Raw genomic sequence first — 27554 nt, forward strand, 5'->3', positions numbered from 1 at the left:
CCTAACACTCTATAATTCTTAGGTGGTTGAGACGTTGTCAGAATTGGGAACTGCGTGCAAAATGAATTCTAGAGACAGCCACAGGATCTAGAAAGTTTTAATCTCAATCCTAACTTGTTTGAGATTTTTTAGTATGTTCATTTTAGTTTCCTAGTAGACACCAGTTTGTTAATTTTCTGCCTTCAAGTAGTTTTGTAAGAACACTGTCACAAAAATATGAGCGGAGGTAGGCTGGGGGAGGGGGAGCACACACACACATGCACTTGTTTCTTTATTAATTTTGTTGTCTCAGAAACTTACTGTAAGCAGTGAAGATTGAGACCATTTCTGTTTTTATTAACCAATATATTACCAAGTTGCTGAATGAATCAATGTTGGTCACAATTTCAAAGATCATCGTATATTTTTTGCAAAGCATTAGTTACTTAGAACAATAAGGGAGGAATTCTTAAATTCAGCTCCTCTATATTACCTTTATTCCCCATATCACAACATGTCAGCTATCTTACATAGATTATTACCACTTCAGAGTTCAGAGTTATCCTGGCTGAGAAGCCGCCCATGCATTCTAGCTCCAGAGAGTAGGGGATTGAAAACACAATTTAAGCTGTAAGTTAAAACCAAAGAATTTCAATCCAAAAATTGATCTGTAGCATCAGAAACACCAAAAAATACACAAAATGCCTTGAATAATTTTCTGAAATTTAAAATTTGAAAATAATATTTTAACATGGGTATATACTAGGATAGATATGGATGGTGCAATTCCACTACCAAATGTATCATAATGATTTTGGAGAATGAAAAATTTATTGTTGAATCCCCCTAAGGTCGTAAATGATTAACCTTTAGATTTTCAGAGTTGGAAGAGATCTTAAAGATTATTTGAGGTAAAGCATGAGAAATCCCACTGTAAACGTAAAATAGTAAACAGATTATTTTTTCCATCTTTGTGTAATTTTTTCCATACATCCTGGTCCAACCAACCATCATCTCTCACCTCTATTACTCCACCGGTCTCTCATCGTGTTTCTTTTGATCCACTCTTACCAGCTAAAGCCATTTTCTACACAGAAGTCAGAGTCATCTTTTTAAAGAAAATCTTAACAGATCCCTCCTCCCTTTAATAATGTCTCATTGCAATTAAATTCAAATCAAAACTCCATACCACGTCTTACAAGATCCCACATGAACTGGCTTGTGCCAGCCTGCCGCATATTACCATCTCCTTCAACTCATCCTAGTAAACTCTGTTGCAGACCCTCTGGCCTCCTTGCTCCTGCTCCAGCGTGCCACCCTTCCTCCCACCAAAGGGCCTCACACTCACTGTTCCTTCTACCTCGGTTGTCTTTGCCCAGGCCTTTGGCTGGGTGGCTGCTTGTCATTGTTCAGTCCTGGTTTGACACAGAGGGAATCTCCTCAGAGCTGGCTTTTCCAGTTACCCTACCCAACATAGCTCCCTCCCCACCATTTCCACCTAGCCACTCCCTATTTCCTTAGGTTTCTCAATCATAAGCTGAAATTATATTATTTAGTTGCTTACTCACTTACTGTCTGTGTCCCCCACCCCCAGAACTCTAGCCCAATGAAAGTGGGGACCTCATCTGTTCTGTTTACCACTGTGTCTCCTGTCCTTAGAACCTGATCTCACACACAGTAAGCACTTGACAGATGCCTACATAAGGGAGCGAGAGGAGGGAGGAAGAAAATACATGGGCGTGTGTACACATGGGGGAGAGAAGCGTGGAGAATTATCTCGCCTGCTCTGTCCACCCAACCTCTCTTCACAGGAAAATCTTGGTCACTACGGTTTTTAAGGAAGAAGCCAGGGGCTCCCAGGGTGAGGCTGGTGCTCTTCCCCATGACACAGAAGGCACCGTGGTGAGCAGCACAATATTTTTCTCTCCTGTCGTGTGGGTTCTGGCACTTGATGACTGACTCCCTCTCTGCCGTCTCTGTAATCAGGCTTCATATTGTCAAAGGACATAAACACACATTTTAGCTTTGCTTCAGGGAGTAGCAATAATTAATGCAGTTTTATTAATGACAAGTAGAATTCTTTGAACTGGCTCAGTATCACATATGATTTTCAAGGCCTTTTTAAACCACCTCAAACCTATTCTCAGCTCCCAGAATGTCAAAAGCTTATAGAGCTCTTCCCCTGCCGGGGACAACAGTTTTCATGGATGGTTTGAGGCCGGGAGCTATCTGTCAAGTACTAAATAATGGACAAAATATGCGCCAGCTCCCTGAGTTGGAAAGCAACAGGCAAGAAGGTTGCCATTTGCCCCTAGGTGTAAGGGAAACGAGAGAAATTGTTACAGCAACTCGGTGCTGTTGAGCAAATATGTCTAATCTCTGGAAAATAGGAAGCCTCGGGGGAGAATATAATAATATTGTCCTGCTTCTTGTGGCCTCCTCCACAACAAACGCTCAATTGCAATGCAGAGGAGCGGAACAGAAGCCCCAGTTAATCAAACCAAGGAGGTATGCCAAGAGCAAAAAGGCAAGTCCCTTCAAAGAAAACACTATAAAACAATGTACTAATTGGGATTGTAAGGATGGGAAACAAAGCCATTACTTTTTATGGAATATTAAAATGGGTTCCCTAAATTGGACTGTTGAAAATTATGTTCAACCAATTTTCTGAATATGAAAGTAAAACATGTCTATCATAAAAAAATAGAACATGTTGGAAACTATATACGCTTCTCAACATCTTACCACACAGAAATAACCATTGTTAGTATTTTAACATTTCCTTCCTAGAGCTTATATTGAGAACATTTTCTAAAGCAATCAATATTCTCTTAAAGCATGGTATTTAATAATTCAATATTCTTCCATCCTACTGTTGCATCATAGTTTACTTAAGCATTTCGGGGATATTTTTCAATTGCTTTTATTGAGTTTGTTTTACTCATATACGTATACATACTTATAGGAAAAAATGGGAAGGAACACATGATATATAAATCAATAATAATATATAAAATTGTAATTCAGTTTTGTCCTATTTCCTTAATTCAACGTAATACTGGGAATAATACTCAAGAATATTTCAACTTTATATGATTCAATAGAATTTCATCATTATGTAAAATATCATGATTTATTTAATCATGTGACTTAATTTTATTTTTTCCTGTGGTAAATATTCTCATACACAAATCCTTGTGTAATTTTCTGTATATAACCTCTATTATGCAATATTTCAGCCATAAAAGATAATATCATATATGCCCCGCCATTCTTTCTTTGTGTGTGTGCAGATAATTTTCCTGTTCATGCCATTACTCATGTTTGCACTAGTATATTGTTGTGAGGCATCAGATTTTGTCATTTTGCTCATTCCTACCTTCTAGAACAGTACCCAGCACACACTAGCCGTGTAATTAAGATTTGTTAAAACAATTAAAATTTGGTTCTTAATTGTTTTCTTATTTTTAAGAGCTCTCTGTTAATACGCTTGTATAATAGATGTTACAGACATTCTTCCAATCACATCATATACTTTATATTTTTATAAATATCCATTTTAAATTTTATTCCTGTAAATATAATCCCATTTCAGTTTTCTCTTTGCTTCCATTCCTGGAAAGTTCTTGCCCAACTGTATTTCTTCTAGGTCTTTTATGGTTTTATTATTACATTTAACTCTCTGGTCCATCAGTATTTTATCATAGTGTACAGTATGAAGTAGAGATCTATATTGCCTTTTTTAAGTTAGCCAATTTTCTAGCAACTCTTCTTTCTTTCTTTCATTTTTTTTTTTTTTGGTGAGGAAGATTGGCCCTGAGCTAACATCTGTCAGCAATCTTCCTCTTTTTCTTGAGGAAGATTGCCCCCAAGGCAACATCTGTGACAATCTTCCTCCATTTTGTATGTGGAACACCGCCACAGCATGGCTTGATGAGTGATGTGTAGGTTCGCGCCTGGGATGCAAACCTGCGAACCCTGGGCCACTGAAGTGGAGTGTGTGAACTTTACTACGCCACCGGGCCAGCCCCAACATTTCTTGAATAAGGTGAACTTAATTTATAATTTAAAATTTCCTTAACTTCTGAAAGATTTTTGTGTACGGGTTTGTTTCTGGGCTGTTGCTTATTTTTCTCCTCTTGGCATAGCTGCATCAACGCAGTGAGGTTTAATAATAAAAGGTAACGTCTTTGATGGGATACTAACCTGTCCTCATTCTTTCCGTACAGTTTTATTTTTCAAAGTGTTTTTGGCTAGTCTCATCCATATGTTTTCCAAAACACTGCTAGTATGTCTTTTATTCCATTGCATTATATTTATGAATTAAATTGGAGATTCTTAACAAGTGTAAAATATGGACTGCTCCCTAACAGAAAAATGATATTCTCATTTATTTAAATCTTCATGAATACTATTTTATTTGGTAGTTCCCTTAGGTTTATTTCAAAGTAATGTATATTTATGTTAATATTGCCAATTGGATCTTATTTAGCTTATATTTTCTAGCTGATTATTCTGTTTTGTTTTTAGACTTATCACTGAAATCGCTTACAGCATCATTCTATTGACTCCTGAACTTTCTTTTAGATCATTTAGATTCTACTTTTGCTGTATTTATATCCATTTTCTTTTCTTATTCTTTTCTTATGGCTGGATACTGCTCATCTATGTTAATTGAGATAATAGTAATGATAGTGAAAGATCAGCCTTGTTCTTTAATCTAAGGGAGATTAATCTAATGTTTGATCGCTATGTTTAACACTGGCCATTGATTTTGCACTGTTAAGAAAGTGGATGTTTTTTCTCTAATTAACGAAATGCTTTTTTTCAGGAATAGAAATTGAATCCTATGTGATTTTTACTATTTATGGACATAAGTCATGTTGCTAAAAACATTAATATTAAAATGTCTTTAAATTGATGAAATAAACCTTATACTGTCATGGTGAGTTCCTTTTTATTATATTAGTATAATCCATTTGCAAGCATTTCATTAAGATTTTTTGCATATGTATTTATAAGTGACGTCAGGAAAAGCAATTTTCCCAAAGACAGTTCTGCCTAATGTTAGTGAAATACTAAATGTACTTAGGGAGACAAAAAGGTTTTGTCATCCAAATATTTATGGGAAATAGATCTGGATGCCTAAAAGGAGAGGCTGGGGACTTTCCAGGGCTCATCTTTCCCACTTGCTGGTTACAGTGTCTGACCCCAAGGTTAGACCCCATTGGTAAGAAAATAAGAAGAAAATGAAGTAAGAAGGAAATAAGAAGAACAAGTATAGTGCCCACCCTTTGAATGAAGCAGATGAATGAGTACGAGAGCTTTCGTGGAGCACTTTCTGGAGTTGTTGGAGACCCGCTATCTGGGGATCTGTGAGTGCAGCTCACCTGACAGAGCTGATGCCTCCCCCTGGCTTTGACCTCTCCTTAGCCCTGGACCACCCCGTGTAGCCTAGACCACCCCACAGACTCTCTGTTGGGTCATATTGCTCCCCCAGGCCCTTCTTCTTGCCACAGGCCCCCATAGGAGTAGAAGGTGCATGCATCTTCCCTCTGAGACAAGTGCATGGATCCCTCTCCCCATGTTTCTGTGTCTCTTCAGTCTAGCAATTGGCAGGTAAGCTTCAGTCCTTTTCCTTTTCCCCGGGCTAGAGTTTCAAGGAGACGCATATCATGGGATCTACCAATGGCTCCCTAAATGTCCCCCCACTCATCTTGATGTGAAAGGAGCCATCCTTTCTTCCTCTGAACAACAGAACAGCACAAAATACTGACAACTCTCTCCAAAGGAACTCTCCTTTCAAAGCTCACATTTTTATAGCCAGGAAGTGGGTGATGGCTAACGCTGGCAGAAATGACTTTAATATTTAATGGCACATCCCTCTGAGGTGAACTACAGATTGCTCTAAGGAGGAGAGGTGCAAGGCTCCTATTGTACATGTCCTGTATATGTGTGTATTAATTTATTATATGCCACTGTATAGTAGATAACATATATTGATATACGATTATATTTTATATGTGTGCATGTATTTACACACATATATGTTCATATATATATACGTATAATATAAAGACCTTATGTATAGAATTACTTGAACCTGGAAGCCTGTTGTAAGTAATTAAGTAATTCCTCTGTTTATTTCCCCATGAATATTTCCATAACTCAAATTTTCTGTCTTTAAGTCACTTTGGTACATTTTATTTTCCCTGAAAAGTTGTGTTTCCTTGGGATTTTCATAGGAATGAGCACAGACTTATTTATGCTGTCGAAGAATAGCTTAAAAAATATTTTCCATGCTTGTAATTTATATATTTCCCTTTTGCTTTCTGTATTTGATTGTGTTTTTCTCATTTTAAAATTATTCTTTTCCTAAATTTGCAGCTTTCTTTTATTTTTTGAGTTATTACTTCTACCATTTTTCTTATTCTAAATATCTAATTTTCTGCCTTTATATCAATTTTCCTATTTTAAAAAGTGGATTATATTATTTTCTAACTTTCTCAGTTGAATTCTTAAATTAATGCTTCATTTTCTTGCTTAATGTTGAATTCGTTTAAGGCTCTGCTGATGCCACCGAGTTGAGCTTTGGCTGGTTTTAAATATTTTTTTATGTCTTGATTTTCATTTTTTAAATTTCCTTTAACTGAAACTTTTATTTCCTCTTTGACACTTGTTATTTAGAAGAGCAGAATTTTTTTTTTTTAGCATTTAAGAATGTCATTTTCTATTTGCTGTTTTCTTCTTAAGTTTTGAAACAAACAATGTATGTTAGAGAGGAAGAGTAGGAAATTAGACAGCTTTCTGTGTTTTTGACTCTAACACTGTTGGAGCCTATTTTCACACTGGGAATTTTCCTGTTTGCTAACTCTGTCAGATTTCAGTTCTGCTTTCTTTATTTGTTCTTCTTTAAAAGAAAGTTACTAGACTTTCTTTCTTCCATCATGTGTTTCCTCTTTTACTCTCAGCCATTGTTGCCCTTAATCTTTTATCTCATTTCTGAGTATAAATTTTCCTATCATTTTGCTATAGTAGCTGATAATTTCTATGGCACAGCATTAGAGCAGATCTGATTTTGAAAGGAATCATGACCTCTGCCCATTGAAAGTGATATGTTTGGCCTTTGTTTATCCCAACAAGTTGCTTCCCAATGCTCCTGTTGAGGTATTTTATGGTCTCTTTGCCTTGACCATACAGAAATTCCTCCAGGGCTTGTGTCTGTCCAAGAAGGGTGAGTGTGGGAGAGATTGAATGAATTTTCTTTATTTCTTCTATTGACCACATAGCTGCACACACAATCCTCCTTTCAGATGTTAGGCATGGGGGACCAACCACAGAGGCTTTCCCCGTGACCAGGTGCCCTACCCCAGGCTCCTTCTGGCTTTGGCAGCCACTGACTCTGGACTCAAGGGAGGGAGATCGAGTCCCCCAAACTGGAATTTCACTTGTCTTACCTTGATGTCATCTTGTACGTCGAATTGCACAAAGGACCGGTAGGACTGTATATATATATATATATATTATATATAATTATAATTATAATTTTATATATAATTTTTTGTATATAATAACATTTCAGCGATGTGGCACCTTGTAGCAAATGGACAGGGAAGTGCAGCCACACGCTCTTACTTTGTTGAAGTGGATCACCTGAGGACCACCATTTTGTACCTAGTCTTCACTTGAGGGAAAAGTAGGTGTAGATATGACCATAGATATGGTCCTTCTTTCCTCCTTCCTGGCACTACTGCCTGCCATATTTGGGATAAGAAATAGCAATTTTGCTAACTATCTGATCACTGCACCTTGTGTGTGAGCATTTTAAATAACCCGCAGAATTGAGTGTGAGTCCCATTCATTATTTCTGTGGCCCGCACTCATTTCTAGCACTTGTTACATCCTGTCTGTGGGTTTAGTGAACTAGGGTCAAAAATATCCTCAGCCTTGGACATCCTACCCTGTCTTGGACATTTGAACTATGATTATCGGAAATTCCTCAAGGAAGATAACGATAAAGATTAGAAAATACGGGGTAAGTCTGCAAGGATTCTGGTTTGAAATCCAGCCCCTTAAGATTTATTATCTGTGAAACCTTGGGAAAGTTTCTTAACTTCTCTGTGCCTTGGTTTTCTCATCTTTAAAATGGGACTCATACTCCTCCCTCCTTCACAGGGTTATCATGAAGACTAAGTTCCTAAATGTAAACACTTAACGCCAGGCGTGTTCTCGGTTTGTGGTAACGACTTCCCTTATGTTAATGTCAGTCCTCCCCAGTTCCAAAGCTGATGGCAATCTTTAAATCATCATCTCCTTTATTTTCAACGCTCAGTTTTTTGATTGTGGATTGGGAGATGTGAATTCAGTCAGTTTTACAGACGTTTCTCTAGAACGTGTCTTTTTATCCAGCTGTCTACATTAGCAAAATATTATGATTTTGGTGATCAAAATTCATCGAGGAAGTTGCTCCAAATAACAAAATTGATACAGTGAGAGAATCTAATATCTGTCTATCTAAACATTGATATATGCTTATGTCAAGAAAACATTAATGCATGTCTGTGTACATATAATATTTAAACATTGACACAAGCCAAAGGTAGGTAAACATTTAAAAATCAATTGAATAATACATGGTAAATGTTTAAAGAGCCCTTTGAAAATATGAATGTGTTTCATTTATGTAATGGCTAGTGTATTATGTGTAAAGATACTTCAGTAATTGAGGAAATTATCCCAGACCATATGTAAAGCTAATAAAGCAAGACAAAAAAATATTTTAAATACTAGATGACTCCCATTTTGTAAATGATAGATAGTATGTATATATATTTAATTAAAAATATTGGAAAGAAATATACTCAAATATTAATAGTGGTTATCTCCTGGTGGTGATTTTTATTTTTCTTCTTATACATTTTATGTGTAAACCTATAACATTTTTCTATGTAGAAGTTAAAATTAAGCTTCATTAAATGATGTATTTCTGATCAGATCTAAACCAATTACATTTTAACTACAATATGTTATATTGCTATGCAAAGTAAATAAAAAATAAAAATTCAAGAGATGTTAAAACTATACATATCAGTCACTTCTAGAAATCAATTGAGTAATGTCTAAAACAAATTTTTAATGTGGTTATACTCAAAGGTAGAACTATGGAGACGGGAAAAAGATCAGTGGTTGCTGTGAGGGTGGCAGAGAGAGAGAGAGAAATAAATAGATGGAGAACAGAGATTTTTAGGATAGTGAAAGTACTCTGTGTGATACCACAATGATGGATTCATTATTAAACATTTGTCACAATCCATACAATGTACAATTACAGAGTGAATAATAATGTAAACTATGGATTTTGTGCGATTCTGATGTGTCCCTGTAGGGTCTTCAGTTGTAATGAATGTACTGCTCTGGTGGGAGACGTTGATAATGGGGAGGTTGTGCATGTGTGGGGGCAAAAATTATGTGGGAAATCTCTATATCTTCCTCTCAATTTTGCTGTGAAGCTAAAATTGCTCTAAAGAAACCAGAGTCTTAGTGAAAAAAAAAAGTCATATCTATTGACTCAGCTGTAGAATTTCTTGTAACAGGTAATCAAGAAATTATTTAAAGGAATTATTCCTAACCATTGAAGTTCATAGATTTCTTTTCTAACTTTATGAAATTTTTCGTTGTAGACTCTCTCCCTCAGCAAAAAAATACACATACTAACCCATACACATGTATTACTTCTAATTTTGAGTGTTTATAGACCCTATGAAATTTGTTCATGTACCTGTAGTTTCCTTACAAAAGAAAGAAAAATTATTAATTTAAGAATTTAATAATATTAACTGTGAAGTTACTTATGGTAGTGAATAAGTCAAAGCAATTTGAATGTCAAATAATAATAGAATGTCTAAATAAGTTATAAGACAAGAACAAATTGGAATTTATGTAGCCTTTAAATTATGATATACATACTGTTTTTTAAATTAAAATACAACATAGTAGAAAACTGTGAAATATGCATATATGTGGAAAATGAGAAGAAAATACACAAAGACACTACTTATTATGGTCTTGGCATTGATGAATTCATGGCTGATTGTTTTCTTGTTTTTCACACTTTCAGTAACATTAATTTTAAAATGAGAAGATAAAAAACACAAAACAAAAAGAAAATCATTCGTTAAGTCTAACTATCTGTTGAGCAAATGTCCATGGCATCAGGTCCCGTCTCCTTTTCCTTGGAGAAAGGACTCATAGTAATTCTTACTCATTTTTCGTAGCTGAGATAGATGGAATCTGCAGGATAAGCTGGAGTTTTTTTCTTTTTAACAAAAGAATGCCACATTTCTCAAACTCTATAGTATACTTTTCGGTTTTATTTGGATCCAAGGAAGACTGCAACTCTTTATATGTGTTAGACATTTTAATTTTCAAAATATGTTTACGTCTGCCTCCGTATTTGATTCACAGCTTCCTCGATGTTTAGCTTAAACTGTGAGAGCATTCAGCGAAAGTTGTCAATGAGAAGATAACGATGGATTAATAGATAATAATTTATTTTTATAAATCTGCTTATTTTTTCCATTTTAAACACAGATTTTCATAAATTTGTGTCAAGTTAGAAGAAAAAGACAAAAGTGGACACTTTAGTATATGTAAATGTTTGTGCTCAATGGGCAAAATTAATGCCCAATAGAAATTCTAAAAAATGAAATATAATTGTAGAAAGAAGAGTCTAGTTTACAGAGATGAATTATGAAAAAAAAATGCCTTATTATGAAAATCATTTGCTTAATATTTCTTTACATTTAGAAAGAAATTTGAGCCTTAGATATGAGTTGATTTTTAGTCAATATTTAACTTGAAGCCTTTAAAAATGTTGTTATTGATTTGTTGTTTAGTCATTGTTTAAAGGATGATTGTTTTAGTTATTGTTTTGTTTTGTATAAATAGTTTCGTCTTTCTCTCTTACAAAATGGAAAAAGCTGTTGTAAAAAAACAATAATAAAAAGGTTGAGAAGTCTATTACCAATATGAGGAAAATTAAAGGGCCCTGGGGTATGTCTGCAAATGAGAAGATATTGACTAAAGTCGTGACCCTTATTGTCAATTTGAAAAGTCCCTAGTTTACTACTCCCCTAACACAGCTCAAAAGAATAAAGGTATTTTTCTCTACAGAATCACATTGTTCTCTTATTTTAGCTGCAAATTCCCTGTTTGACAAAAGAGGAGCAAGATAAGCGAAACAGGAAGTAGAAACTTGCCTCAGGGAATCTGGGTTTCCAGCTTCATCAAAGGCTATGGAGAGGATACGACAGGGAAATGGTGGCCAGGGGCTCCCTCCACAGATGGAGACTTGGGTGACAAAGTCAGGATTATTATTAAATTGGTTATTAAATTCATGCCTTAATTTTTAATGAGCAGTGTGATATAGCTCCCCCAAATGACCAGCAGACATACTGGAACTAACCTTTACTGGCATGTCAACGAACATACATCTAGGATTATTTGACACTGCCTTCTTATCCCACAGAGCAGTGGACATCACTGGGAAATGTTCTCTTAGAAGAAGATAAAGGAAATACATATCCACTCCATGGAACAAAATTATTATCACAAGCACAGGAGATTGTTTCTGGTAAATTTTTTAAAAATGACAACTAAAGGGGCTGGCCCCACGGCCGAGTGGTTAAGTTCGCACGCTCCGCTGCAGGCAGCCCAGTGTTTCGTTGGTTCCAATCCTGGGCGCGGACATGGCACTGCTCATCAAACCATGCTGAGGCAGCGTCCCACATGCCACAACTAGAAGGACCCACAACGAAGAATATACAACTATGTACCGGGGGGCTTTGGGGAGAAAAGGAAAAAAATAAAATCTTTTTAAAAAAATGACAACTAAAAATATTCTGCTGACCATTTTGCATGTATTCTTCTTTTTGTGACTTACATTCCTTACTCAACATATTCATTTTAAGAACTAGGGAATTTGATTTTTATTTAGATTTAATCTGTACAATTAAGGCATTTCCCTCTAATTATCTTTAACATAAACACAGTGGCCACTGGAAGATATGTAGTGATTTTAGAGAGAGTTTTCTGTTCTTCGCTTTGTTTCGGTTAGAACAGATGTATCTATTCTCCAGGAATTTCTTGATAAAACAGGATTCAAAAGCAGGTTGTAAAGAACAAACCTTAAAAGATAATCACTATATTTTCTCGTTGCATGCATTTTCTAGGAAACATATCTGCAACCAAGGTCTTCCAGGTCGAAGAGTTTGGACAAACTTGGGCGAGCAGTAGGGGAAAAATCTAAGGAAAAGGAGTGCAACATTAAGTTTTAACACACCATGTGTGCTGTGTGTGTGTGATGTTTTAAGCCCTTACAGTTGAATTGATTTCAGAAAGGGCGATATTAATGTAAAGTGTAACAAGGCTGCATGAGTGGTTCATCAGACCTCCAAATATATCAAAAATAAGAAAAAAAAATTATGGATTTTTTTTCTATTTTGATTTTGTAAACAACTACATGGAATTGTTATAACTTTAAAAACCAATACAACTTAAAGAGACATTATTTTTGATTAAAATATTTTAACATTCTGCATTGCTTTATTGATGACTAAGGAATTCAGACTTTGGAATCTTGATGAAGATAGATTATATATGGAAGAATTAGTGCTAGTCAGGATGCTATTGGAGGAGCAAACAGGTATTGATTTGTCAAAAACAGCAATTAACAACCAAAATTAAATAAGTAAGAAAACTCTGCATGTTTTGTCTATTGTGCCCCCTAAAGACAGGATTCTTTCCAACTACAATGTGCAAGTGTCTCCAGAGAATGTATTCACTATTAATTGGAGAGTTTATGTGAGGGAGTTTGACATGCAAATAGTTGAGACTATCAATAAATACTCTATGCAATAAGATTGTGTCCCTGTGAGAGGAGAATGTCTTCAGGTCTTGCACCTTTTCTGTAGAATCCTTTGCTCTGGCTTTTGAGAAAAGTTTACAGGATGTAGTTCTTTAAAAAAAATCTGGGGCAGACTTTGATGGTCCAGGTTTTAAATTAGGTATTTTCTTGGCTATCCCTTCTTCTCTATTTCCTGTTCTAAGTAAATTGACTTTAAAAACAATCACAAAAGGGCTGGCCCCGTGGCCGAGTGGTTAAGTTTGCACGTTCTGCTGCAGGTGGCCCAGTGTTTTGGTGGTTCGAGTCCTGGGTGTGGACATGGCACTGCTCATCGAGCCACGCTGAGGTGGTGTCCCACGTACCACAACTAGAGGGACCCACAACTAAGAATATACAACTATGTACTGGGGGGCTTTGGGAAGAAAAGGGAAAAAAAATAAAATCTTAAAAAAAAAAATCACAAAAGTGATCCGGTCTATTTCTCCTTGGAAATTGAATGGAATATTATAAAGTAAGTCTTAGTCATAGATTGATATACAGATTTTAACAATTTTTGAGTCTCACAGAGGCAGACTTGCAGTCGTTGACTTTCCAAAGGGTTGTATTGAAATGACTGGATGACAAATGACCAGGTGAAGTCTGAGTTTTGACAGGGTATTCCATTCGGAAGGGAAATCAGAGATGAACTAGATCATCCCCTTGTTTGACGGATGGGGTCATGGAGCTACTATTGTGTGCAGATAAGTTAGAAGCTTTCACAAAGACGACTTTCAATATAAAGATTTTCTAATTCATTTCCAACAATAAGAGATCGTTTGCTATCACACAATTAATTCTTTCATAGCCAACAATACACATGCAATCAATACAGGTATTCATGACAAAAAGTTATCAAAATACTAAAAGACTAGGACTTCTGGTCCCCTCTGCTATCATCTTCATGTCTTCACTGAGTATCCAACATTAACACATAGCTTCCCCACCACCATTCTGCCTTCACCTCAACTCCTTCCTGGAGTTCAGTGGGCATTAGAAGTCAAAGGCACCTGCTCAGGCACCTTTGGAAGAAGTTAAATTTGAAAAAAATATATTTGAGATCATTATACACTATAGGGACAGCAATCATAGATGCCCATAGTTTAATCTTTATTTCTAAGAGATAATCTAACAGAGATTTTATTCCAGCATCTTTTGAATTTTCCAACCCGATGATATTTCTGTTTCCCTAAGAAAGAGAAAGAACTGAAAAATGACCGTATTATCTAAATGTTGCCAAGTTGGCTGATCTCTAAATGATTTGATTTTGTTGGTACGCCATGAGGCAATCACTTCAATGTTTGTCAAATTAATCAAAAATGAAGCTACTAAAATAATTGAGAACCTAAATTTAATATATATTTTATATATACATATATCTTTATATGTGTGTGTGTGTGTGTACGTGTGTGTAGCCACAGTAGGAAACAGATTATTAAGGGAGAACAGTATAGATCTTTAGGAATGAATTTCTTCCTTTACCCTCACTATTTCTTTAAAAGGGAAAGAATAAAAGATGAAGAGATAAGCTTATTTAAAGGCCTCATTCCCCATGATATATTAGGATGCATTTAAAATTTAGAACAGGCCAGAAACACTGTGCAGTTCTTTCCTGGATGAAGATTGACTTTCTGAAGACTAAAGTACAAACACAGTATGGACATGCCATCACCGAAGACACTGTACTGAATCTATACATTTGAATAATAATAAAAAAGTATTCATTATATATAAAATGTTTCCCAGATACCAAAGATCAAATAAAAATCCCACCCCTCCTGCTGTGTTCCTAAGTATGCTATATACTCATTTGGGAAATGTTTCACAGCACTTGTCTCAGAGCAATATTTTCTGGTTTATGGGGCTGGAAGCAAAGGGACCACCATACCCCCTACTTTGGGAGTCATGGTTTCCTATAGCACCACACTGCAGGCCAGCTGTGAATGAATGCCGCATACACTCAACATATTCTCGTGTTGACCTGGTTATCGACAACCTTATCTGTGGTCACCAGATGCCACACTCAACTTGTAGCTGTTATTCAATCTAGAACCCAATGGGCATTCTCTTGAAGTCGGCTTGGTCCTTCTATTCTCCTTTTGGTAGGTCTGATATGTTATTACGATAAAAACAGATTAAATCGTGAAGTCCTAAAAACAGCACTGTTCCTCTTCTAGAGGACCTTGCTATTGCTACTTAGAAATAATGTAAATCGTTGGAGATGTGATAAATTTATAAATATTTAGTCCTTCATCCACAGAGATATTGGATTAGAGTATATAACATACAGCACTTAATGTACATAAGAAAATTTGGATGCCAATCCTCCAACATAATTTCTACATTGTAAATTTGGTCATGTATTTTGAACAAGAGCATTCCATAGCAGTCACCGGCAAAATTAGAATAACAAAAGCTTTATAAAAAACAGATGTATCGGAAAATGATTCAGAGTAAAAAATAATGAATGACATTCATTCTCTCGTAAATAATGAATATGCAACTCACTTGATTACAAATCTCCAAATATCTACTCACACAACAAAGACAGGAAAAGTGAAGCAAAATCAAAGTTGTCTTGTAGAAATAAACACTTTTCTATAGGCACATGAGCTTGAAAGATAAGGGACTGATGGCTCCAGGTGTTTGCCATATTAGGTCGACTTTGAAAGTCATAATACGGTCAGCACTTGTTAGCTGGTGCCCAAAGACGTGCATTTTGAGCTTGGACCTTTGTCACAGGAAAACTTATTACTCCATAAAAAGACAAAGGACCACTGAAGGTAACCATTACTATTTGTTCTTTTGGAGGATGTTGTCTTGACTATCAATTAGGAAGTAACTCTCTAAACTTTACATCAGATTGCCAGTGGAGGTGCCCGAGTGCACGGCAGTGTTTATAATCACATAATATATGGTTCTACCTTAAAAAAAAAAATAAAGGGTTTTATCAGGACTTAAGTTGGATTGACAGTCTTCAATCTTTTCAGAGTAAATAATATATTAAAATAACTGCACTGAGTCACAGAGGAGATTACCTCCTAATTAGGTCAATCCTGTATGAATCCTTTAGATGAGCAACAGGTAAAATTTTAATGAAAAACCCAAGGACAAGGTGGTCTTCAACAGATTTGTGAGGCCTTCCAGTTAATGTCTGATAATTATGATAAATTTCAACACAATAACATACTGGATGTGCAACTTATGGGGTTTTTATATACCTGTTAATTAAGACTATCCTTCTAAAATTTTCCCAGGTAATATTTTTAAAAGAGAACTTAGATAATCTAGACATTAAAAATTTATACTAATCTTTAAGAGGCTAAAATATTACCTCTATATTCAAAACAATGAAAGCATAATGAGACAAATAATGAACACCACAAATCTCTAGTTAAATATAAAACACATTTCTACCGAAGTGTTTTCAACATTTGAAACCTTGAATTTCCACTAAACAATGTCGTTAAGAACACAATGCTCTTCCTTTTCCCTGTATGGCATCATATTTGTTATTAAACAGTGCTCTCAAGGAGCAATTTGCAATGTATTTTCAACAGAAACAACTTAACTTCCAATAAGAGTTGTATATATTCAATATTTGATTCAAAAACAGGTACATTCCCTTTTGATGGAATGTGAATCCTCCACGAGAAAATTTTAACCAAGGTTTTCCCAAACTGCAGTAAAAGAAATCTTTTATGTACTTTCAAATACTGTGCCTTTTTATTTAAAACAGTGTAAACATAACAACTCAACACCACCAATAATTGGAAAAAGACTGGTTATGTGAACACTAATTTCCTTGAATGCCCCATGAAAGTCAGGGTAAAGAAAACACACAAATCTTCAGGAGAAGTTTCAGTTCACCTTAGCAGTGGTAAAAATATTGCTTTATTCCAAATGAACATACAACACAATTTACTGTTCTTTTGGGGGCTTCCTGTGAACTGAGTAGTCTGGGCTCGTGATTTCAACAATTTATTCTTTCCATATGAACCACAGAAGCCAATGTCTTGTTCCACCCATAGTAGACTTGCTACAAAATAAATACTAATGAGGATGACGAGAAAGCAAAGGGTAACTGTCGATTTGATCATTGGCTTGTGTAAATAACTTAAATATGCATGATTCAAAATAAACACACATCCTCACCTCACCTTGAGATACTTATATCATAATGAGCCAATAGTTGTTCCTCTAAAAAATATTCACATCAGAAAATGGTCTAGACATTGTCAAGAGGTTTATAGGACCCCACCATGCAAGTGACCTTGATTGAAGAACTTACTAACTGAACATTATACTTAATGGAAAATTTTAAAGTGAACAGATCTAAGAGGGAACATTTATTTTTTTTCTGAATACTAGATTCCCTGATGTTTCAGAACAAATTTTAGCAAGCTGGATACGCACACACATGCACACACATACACACAATGAACACATGTGCATACAACATACCAGTGCTCCATTGAGCAAGCCCACACACACACACACTCGCACACACATACACACACACACTCAGGCGCCCCTTCAGAGCCCCTAAATGATCTCAAAGAAAAACATTTCTATTAGCATGATTTTAGTGACATGACATTGTGATTTTTTTTTGTCTCTTTTTCTATAATAATTTCATACTTCCCTCTGAGATTCTGTGCCTTCAAACTTCAGAGGAAGCTGGCACATAAGAGTAGCTAAGATTGCCCCCAGTGACTCCTTCTATCTCCTGTTCTCCTTCTTCTTCCAGAGTTTTAGTGCCATTCTTCAAAAATTAAATAGAAAACACTACATTTGTTGACATGACATAACCCATGATGAGGCTGTCGAGTGAATAGAAATTTAGGGGTTGGGACTGGCAAGCCAAATGGCAAGGGCCACCTGCTCATCGGCACGTCTGCCCTCAGGATACAGCTCGTCTCTTTGAAACTGGGTCACTGCCAGTGCTTTTTTAAGAAGACACTGGCACTCTGGGGCTGAGGGTCTGTATCGCCCACATCTAAGAGCCAAGGAGGACAGTGTTGGGACTAACTGAAATTGTATTCCGAATCCTACCCAAAAGCTTTAGTTGTAAGCTTTATCCCTCCTGAAACATTTCTTTCCATTTAAAAAAATATTTTGTTAAAAAACACTATGATATGAGGGCGATAGACTATTTGGTTTCTTCTAAGTAGATGCTCTTAAATTAATGCATATAAATAATTTGTATTTAATTTCCTCTCTTTCCTGTTGAGCAAAGCATAGAATGCACAGATTCCTACAACTCAAGTCACTTGGTCAATGCACAGTCTCTTTGTATTTCACTTCTTAAGACAAATTGTGCCTCTCGTTCTGATTTGGCCATGGGGCTCAGGGGCAGAAAGGCTGTGTTTTCACTTGCGCTGTCCTCGGTTTCTACGCTGGCCAGTTCGTAGTCTTCTGACCTCCTGGCATCAGTCAGAATTCGGATCTGCTCCTGGACAGTTTCTAGCAATATTTTTACTTCTTGTTGTTCTGCTATAAGACAATCGCTGACTGGAATACTCACATTGACAATATCCGCAGAGTAAGAGTTTTTGCACCATTTGATGCTTTTGACTTCAGAAATCCCTGGCATTTGCATGCAGGTTTCCTCCAGGCCCACCGAAGGGATGATGGGCACGGAACTGGCCCTAGTGGATGAATATCCCATCAGGTCCTTTTGATCCAAGCTATTAAAATAGGAGTTTGTCTCTCTTGAAGGCAGTTGCATATTTATAGATGCGTTTTGTTGGGTTTTTAAACCAGTGGACGAGTACCTGAAAGAGAAACAAAGAGTTGCATATTCTGCTTTCTGTTATCCTCCTTTTGAGCAATAATCAGTCAACAAAGCACTTTCCACATGCACCATCTCACTGAATTCTCACAGCAACCCCATGAGACGGATAATATGTTCCCAGTTAAACAGAGAAGTAAACTGAAGTTCAGATAGGTGAAGTGACTTGCCCAAGGTCACACAGAAAATAAGTGACAGACTGAGACTCAAACCCAGATCTTCTTACTTTAAGTCCAGGGATCTTTCAACACACCACAGCTGTAAAGGCAGGTGGGATATAGTCTTCCTCACCTCTATCCTAGAATACAAAGTAAATGGGGATTGAGCGGTAAGTGTGGCCTTTCCATAGTGACAGACAGGAAACCCACAATGGCATTACTCCACTCCATCAACTTGACCACCCTCTTAGCCCTGGTTTAGTCTGGTAGACTTGTTGTGGCCACCCTAGTTGGGGGCAGTCAATCACAAAGCTGGATATTATGCATCAAGTTACTACGGTCCTGAGTTTTTCTGCTTCATCCAGACTCCAGGGAAACCAAATCCAAGTTCCGTTGGCACTCCGCTATGAAGGAACTGCCTCACTGCCAGCTTGCTGACCCTGGAAATGGGCATGGGGGGCACACAATTCCTCTGTCTGCCCAGGGACGCACATGAAGTGAGTTCCATAGGGCCCCTACCAATCTAGCAACATTTCTCACATAGTTTCAAGAGTCATGTAAGTTAGTTCATTGATACATGGCCCTAGCTTGTCAAGAATGCCAATGTGCCATTCCAAGTCATTTGAATACGCTAGAGTCTGGCTAGCCCCCTTCTTGCCTGTGCAGAGCTAGCGGATTTTCCAGTGCCTCTGAACTTCCCAGGGCCAGAACTTGGGCAGCCATATCCTAGAGTCATAGAAACATGGTTTGGGGACTTGGACAATTGTCTTTATTCCATTCCTCAGTTATTTGTCCTTAATTTAAACGTTAAATTAAACATTACAATTTAAGCATAATCCAAACATATCCGCCCTTCATATAATACATCTCATTCCTCTTGTTTTACATTATAACGTAAAGAAAAATCATGTTTATACATGGAAAGAATAATTGCAATGAGATGTGTTGGACACTAAATACAAGTCTTTATTAAAAAGACATGATCCACCAGAGTGAGAAAAGATGGGGAACAAATTGAGGGGTTGTTGTAGCCCCCTTCTCCCTTACTGTGCATAGTACAGAGTTGGGAATCCATAAATCTTGATGGGATGCATGAATGAATACATGAAAAGATCTTCAAGGTAAAGATTCCCTTTACATACCCTTTAATATCCATTTCAAACGTAATAACAATAGCCAATATTCGCACAGTGCTTTTAAAAAGCACTTTCATCTCTTATTACCTCATTAAATTTTTTTTAAAAACTGTGTGGTTTATTTATTATTATTACCATGTAATGGATGAATAAAGAGACTAATGGTTACCCAAACGAATTGCTCCAAATTGTACCTTTAGTAAGCAGCAAAGGAAGAAGTGAAACCCAAGTTGTCTTATTTTAACTGTTACTATCAAAGCCAGAGATGAGTGGGCGTCCCAAGGTGCACCAGAACACTTTTTTTTGAAATATATAAGTTTTACGTGTGCAAATTGTATAGCCACGTACAAGAAAATTTCCTGGAGGATCTTACTCCTTTCCCTTTAGCGTTATATGACTGAAAATCTGAGCCTAAAGCTTCTAATCAATTAATCGACCTCAACAAGAAGAAAGTGGGCACATTTCAAGCTTTTGTATTCTGTTCTTACCACCATCCTGTCAGCACTATTAATAATGTTCAAAGATATAGAACATCTGTTATCAGATTCATCAATGACATAGAGCCAAGAAATACAATTAGGATAAAATCATATTTCATGTAGATATCATGAGGGTATATCATTGGGTAGAAGCTAATAGGTGGAAATGTGAAGGTAATAGGTGCAAATTCTTATACCTGGATCTAAACGTTATTTGTAAGAACGTTGAATAAATATGTAAATATCTTAGAGGATTTAGTCAATTGTAGCTTCAATAAGCCAACGATGAGGCATGACTAAGAAGTAACTAAAGACAATTCAAGCCAAACTTGGAGCAGTCTAACATGGCTAAGTGCTGAATTAAGGACTTGGATGAGAAAGAAGAATTGTGGTGATTTATGGATCACCTCACAAGCCAGATACGGGATGCACAGCTGGCAAAACCTGAAATCTGAAATGCTACCATAACGTGAAGGTGCCCTTATACCATTAGAACTCTCTGAAAATCTGAGTTTGTTTTGAGTCAGACATGATTTCAAGTCCCAAGGCCGTTGTACGCTCTGGAATCTTAGACAAATAGCAGTCTCAGTGTAATTTCCTCATCAATGAAAACAATCAGGTAGGATTGCTCTGAGGGTTGGTTGAAGTAATACACCTTCGCTATTCAACCAGAGCACATTGGGAGTCCTCATGTCCTTCCCAGAGTTGCTGTGAGTGTTCTAGCACTGGTATTTGAGTAGAAGATGAACGCTGCTCTCCAGAAGTGTAAGTGAGAGCTAAATTTCTAGATGTGATTCTGGATTAGAAGACTCTCAGAGTCTGTTTCCCTTGAGAGTCAATGACTCTTTCCCAAGTATGGTCCATGAGCTTGTCGTTCATTGACTGTAAAATACCAGCTCAGACTGCCCTTCCTTTGATACCAAAACAAAGAAATCACAGGTGCATTTCCTCTGTAACTATGTGAGTCAAAGCACCCTTTAAAGAAAAAAGATTCCGACAATTAGTCACTTGGTTTGACTCCCAGTAATTCAGGGGTCAGGCCAAGGAATTTGTGTTTCCCCAAGAGACTCCAAGACTCGGTTCCTGGTGCATACGGCATTAGAATGAACTGACTAAATCGAAGGAATCCACTTTTTTCTCTGGAGCTGTACAATTAGAGATTCCATTTACACATCATCATCCATAAATATGACTTTCTTCACATTTCTTTCCTGGTTTAGTGGTTTATTTAGTCAGAAAGGCCAGCATTCAATCTCAGTTCTTTTATAAGGGATAGCTCACCTTGGGCTAGCTATCTAAATTCTGCTATCCTTACTGTGTTCATCCATAGAATTCCCGAGGAATAAGTGATGCGAAGTTTGTAAAGTTGCTAGTTAAATGAGGTAGATAATTGGTATATTCTGGATACCTTCTACTTTGAAGGTGGCAAGCTAACTTTTGTGATTCCACTTCTTTCTGTCTAGCATGTGAATATACTAGTCTGATTTGCCTGACATAAGCCAGTTCAAAGCCATGCAAACCATTGCCATGATTATCCCTGAGGCACTAAGAAGGAAAGGCTCCTGAAAAATCTCCTCTCCACCTCAGGCTTCACTAAGATAGGTGCCGGGTTCAAGCTGGGCTGAAGTCAGTGCCAAGAAGACAAATCACATACTCTGGGAGCCTAACTAGCAGACAGCGCCACATGCTTGATAAATAAGCAACAGATGGCTGAAGGCTCTTGCAAATTCATTTACTCCCCCTCCAGGCTAGGGCCAGATTTGAGGAGAGCCTTTGGCTGTGAAATTCTATTACCATCCCATTTCCAGTCCAGAGAGACGGTAAGTCCCCCAGGAGTGGGAAATAGCTGTTTTCAAGGACTGAGAATGAAATTGCTCCTTGAGATTCATTGTGCTGAGCACACAGTGACTTATACTTAGAGTCACCATTTATCAACATCGGGTGCATATCACACACAGGAAAACATGTGGCTGGCCAGCTGGAGAGAATATTCCAGACCCAATGATGACTGAACCAAAATAAAGCCACCAACATGCAAACAATAAGTGTAAGTTTTCTAGGAGGTAAAAGACAAACCAGTGTCTGAGGGTGCCATGGGAATCTCTGAGCCCCTGCAGATCTGTTGTGTGTATGATCCAAGACTGTGCCTGGCACAGGCTCCAAGCATCCTTATTGCTGGTACATGTGAAATGATAGCCATGATGGTGCCCAACAGAAAGAAAGACAGCTTGGGCTGGGTTCTCTCTCTACTCACAAAATCTCTGAGCTCGATTTCACCTCACTCATTCTCACTCTAACGTTCACCCCAGGGAAAAAAAATATATATATTTATATATATATCCCTAAGGAACAGACGTGATTAGTGATTTAAGAAGACAAGTAATTATGAAACAAGATTAATTATAATTATAGGCTAAATGCAAGCCCCTTTTCCAGATATAAGGCAAAGAGAAATGCAAATTGCTTTTTGACTTGCCTTACACATTTTGGACAACTTGGCTGCTATATTGAATTTGCAAATGTCACCCCAGATTTGTACCAAATACATTTTACGGTCAATTTGGAATTGCTTCAAAATTACAAAGCCCAGCCACAAGCTATTTATTTCCTATCTTCTGATCTTCCTTAAGAAATCTGTTGCTGAGCTTTGTCAGACAGGGAATTACTGCATATATATATATATATATATATATATATATATATATATATATATATATATGTTGCCCAGAAGGAAGGAAAAAGGTCTGTGATGGTCCTCCTGCCTGCCTTGGCCTTCAGCTGGATATAGACAGTGTGGAGAAATACCCAGGCCAAAGCAGCATGGAAACCCGGCCCGGCTTATCCAGAGAACAAACAAACTAGATGCAGTAAGAACCTGGCTGAGCTGACAGAGGGCATGGATCCTGAAATTTCTGCAGTAAACCCTGACTGTGTTGCTCTTGAAATCAATGATAATCCTATAACAGTTTCCTTGAGAATAAATACCAGTGCTAACTTTTCTGCTGGCTCTGCTTCAGGTACACACTCTTTGCACATGTAATATTCATTAAACCTGCCCAACAGCCCTCTTGAAGGCTGGTATTATTTTGTTCAATTTATAGATGAGAAAACTCAAGCTTAAGTGCTAAAACTTTCTCAAATTTACACGAGTAGTAAGGGACAAAGATGAGATTTGAACCCCAGTCAATTTAAGTAAGGGCTTCCATGTTTGATTGAGCAGTGTCTGCCAATTAGAAGAACGATGGCTAAATCCATCCTACACTCCACTCCCCATGCCACGAGCCCTGTGGACACAGGGTAAAGGACACCTTTCTCACTGCAAGGTGGGCAGCAGTCACGGTGTCCGAGGTCTGTCTTTCCATCCCTACACCACGAATGAAACAAGATACCTGAGTTCAGCAAATTGTATGGTGACAATATGCTGTCAACATTGACCTTGACACAGTCAAGACTGCTCCATGTAAGCAGATACTATGTATATGTCACAGGTGACTGTCTAGGTATTGTCCATAATTACGTAATTTTTTTCAAACCTAAGGATAAAGAATTAAATACTTTTTTTCAAACCTAAGGATAAAGGAACACTTTAGTCCTCCTAAGAAATCTCTATTTTTTTTAATCAAAGACAGATTCCCAGTTGTTTTAGCAACTATATAATAACATAGCACCTAGACATCTATACACTTTTCATCTTAGTGTTATACTTCTTTTCCATCTAACATTTCCCTAATATCTATTTCCATTGCACACTCTTTTGAGTTAGTTTAGCTTTGTGCAACAAAGATGGGAGCAAGCATGAACAGCCAATTAATGATGAAATCAGTGGATAAAACCCCAAGGAACATAATATCTCAATTTAAAGCTATAGCACTAACAACACCCTCGCTAAATTGCATGGCTTTTAAGACCTACCCTTGACAAGGTATTGTGTCCTGATCTGGGATCCTTGATTCCTCAAGTTGCTGATATGCTGGTCCCACGATTCCGCCCAGCCTACTTCGGGGCGAGGGGGGTGTCCTCCTGAAGGCATTCCTATGGAGCATACCACTCCTTTGCCCTGGGCTGCAGCAAGAGGAGAGACTCCTGCTGGGGTGAAAGAAAACCAACAAACAAGTTGACCATAGCAAAGACCTTACAAGTGGCTGCTCAGACTTTTGAAACACTGCATTTGCACCCAGATCCTCAAAGTCCTAGGCCAGGCTGCATCGGTGACTGTTGTGTATCTGTCAGGAGGGCATTGGAAGCTGTCAAATCCATTTTACCCTTGGAGAGACTGAGACAAAGAGAAGTCCCTGAATTTCTGGCTTCCCAGTGCGGAGCACAGTGGACTAAAATAATTGCAGCTTTCTAGCCAAAGATAAGAGGTGGGCTTAAGGAATTCTCAAGCTCCTGACTCACGTGCTCTCTCACTATCTAAGCTGCAGGAGTTGTCTCTCTAATAAAAATAAAATGGCTTTGCTATTAGACACTGACAAGAACTAAACACAGGAATTTGGTCTTTAGGAGGTTATGGGGAAAATTTCACTTGTGTTAGTGGTAGAATAAACAAAGTTTATTTTAATTGGCATTCACCCCTTAACATACGTGTTAAGTTCTGAGTTGACTACCTCAAATTTTCGTCAATCTTGAGAAACTCAATTATTTTTCTTTTGAGTTGGCTTTTAATAAAAATCTGATTATATACTTCATTTTGACTCATAAAACCAAATACCCGAATAACCATATGATTTTTAGATTCCATCAAAGGGCAAAAGACATCAGTAAAACATATACTAGGTGAGATCCCTACAGAGATAGTGTTACACAAAAGAACAGCCTCTCTATAAAAATCAATTGCTAATTTGTCTCATTACCTATTCCATATCCATTTCCATCTCCACCCCACTGAATTCCCTCTACTACCACGTGAAATGGTAAGAACTTTGTTCCTGTGTAGACATTCCGTGAGATGTCAGTTTATGTGGTCAAACTGCTTTTGCAGTGTTCAGACAATAAGTGAACTTAGAATTTTGTACTGCCTTCTCATTTCACTCTGAAAGCATCAGTAAAACCATATAGAAGAAGATGAAAAAAACCTTTTCAAAATTTCAATAAACCCATCAAGTTCTAAAGGGATCAGTCCCCCAAAGGAATTTTACCCCAAATCACTATATTATTTGGAGCTCTGGAACTCTGCTCCCACCAGTATTACTGTTATTTCTACTTAATAAATACAAAGCTTATATTATTTAAAGTTAGAGTTTGAGAATCTGACATTTGAGTGTTAGTAGCCACTCTCCTGGTTTGGGCGACGTAATGGATCAAATTTCATATTCATCAAGCCAACATTAACTTCCTAAGTTAGTGCAAAGACTAGATCATACCTGGCAACACTATTATAGTTTCATTCTTTATCACAGTATTTCTTGTATATTGAGCCTTAAAAGGCCTGACAACAGGGGACCTCTAATTAGGTCACTAAGTCCACAAGTTTAAGGAGCTCATGCGTTTCCCTTCCTTCCAGCTTCTGTCTATAGCAACCAGTGGCAATTATGGAGTCTGCGGGGTACTCAGGCTTGGGTGCTGGAGTTAGTAGCATCTGGGTGTGCATGTCCAGTCTGTATGTTACTAGCAGCACGACACTGGGGGAAGTACTTGTACTTGTCAGAGTCCTGGAGGGAAATAGATGGCACTCTAAATTGGCTCATTTGGGGAGATTTTGCTATTTAAAAAAGTGTGTTCAGTATTTGAAGAAAAAATAAAAGCAATACAGGATACTACCATGCATCAGGGCTAGTGACAAAAGGAAGGCGTTCCTGTGCCTGTAACTAAAGGGACAAGGGGAGGGAGCAGTTACCAGAATGGAGAGAGAAAGGGGTTACAAGGAGAAGACCACCTGGCAGGCACTGCGGCCCCAGGAAGAGGGACATAGCTGAGGCAACTAAGCAGGGAGAGAGGGGGCAGAAGTACCAGCACCTGCCCCTCCCGCTCCTTCTATGTGCAGTGTGCAAAAAGAAATTGATTACCCACAGCTAGCCAAACTGTCACAACCACAAAGTCTAAAGGTATGAACTGGTGGCCCGTCTTAAAAAACAGCTCTCCACCTATTGATCAATCAACTCTTCCAGCCTTCTCACTCAGTGGCATTCAGGAAGTTATGGAGCAGTTTGCAGGCCACATAAATCAGTGACCAGGTTATCAATCACGAAAACGTTTAACTCTACTGCATGTTTTACAAAACAAAAGCTATGATATATTAAACTATAATTTACAAAGTTCTAAAAGCACTTTATAAATCAACCCTTGCCTATCCATCAGGACACAAGGTATGTCAACAAATACTGCAATGTCATTGAACCAAACACAGAGAAAGGTCTCCTAAAGACTTCCTTATTTAATCTGCAAAGTGACGGCTAGAAACCACAGCAGAAGCCAGTTTAGGAGGGCATGTCTCAACAAGGAGTAGGGGTGGCTATTTGCAGCTCAAATACATTAGAAGCTGTAATTCTTTTTTATCTCAGCTTTAAAACGTTTATGGCATAATATAGTACTAGAATAATATTATCCTTAATTATTTCACTTGACTGGATAGAATACTAGTTTAACATATGTTATAATCAGCAGGGGAAAATATTGTTCTGGAAGAAATATCCATCTTCTAAAGGGCTGGTAATTTTGGACTTATTTCCCTAATTAAAGAACTTCCATTAGGTCCAGTGAACTGAAATGCTCATTTCACAGGGAAATATATGTAAAAACCTCAATTGATATAACCCAAAACTTGTGGTTAATAACTAAAGCAATTATCCAATAGTCAAACATATTTCAATCCGGAGCTGTAAATATTTAAACTATTTTTTTTTAAAAAACTTAGCAAACCCTTAGTATCTCAGTCTCGAGTCAGGCAGAATGAGAATAAAAATCATTGTCAAGTACTGAGGAATAGTATCGAGAGTGACTGAAAACCTCATAGAAAATGTGGCCAGCATCAACAAAATCCTTTTTTAGGGACTCATTGAGAGGTGAAGGAGAACACGGTTTCTTTGTATATTGCACATTTCTGTCGTGATGGTTTTTAAAACATTGTCT

The 27554-nt window shown here is 37.3% G+C and overlaps 1 protein-coding gene across 14 annotated transcripts in view; it reads right to left on the minus strand.

Annotated features, from left to right (window-relative positions):
* Positions 1-16616: 16616 nt before the first annotated feature.
* Positions 16617-27554, minus strand: part of NRG3 (neuregulin 3) — a 1011706-nt gene continuing 1000768 nt past the window's right edge. For 5 of the 14 annotated variants that reach the window (XM_070616575.1, XM_070616554.1, XM_070616537.1 and 2 more), the window contains 3 exons: positions 24399-24572; positions 18940-19011; positions 16617-18696 (listed from right to left, as the gene is read on the minus strand). In XM_070616575.1, coding sequence (XP_070472676.1) covers positions 18189-18696; positions 18940-19011; positions 24399-24572 — 754 coding nt within the window. In that variant the 3' untranslated portion in view covers positions 16617-18188. The remainder of the gene's footprint in view (positions 18697-18939; positions 19012-24398; positions 24573-27554) is intronic. The other 9 variants (XM_070616564.1, XM_070616549.1, XM_070616528.1 and 6 more) reach the window with 3 other exon arrangements.

This window comes from Equus przewalskii, chromosome 1 (genome assembly GCF_037783145.1).
Source record: "Equus przewalskii isolate Varuska chromosome 1, EquPr2, whole genome shotgun sequence".
Classification (NCBI taxonomy): domain Eukaryota; kingdom Metazoa; phylum Chordata; class Mammalia; order Perissodactyla; family Equidae; genus Equus; species Equus przewalskii.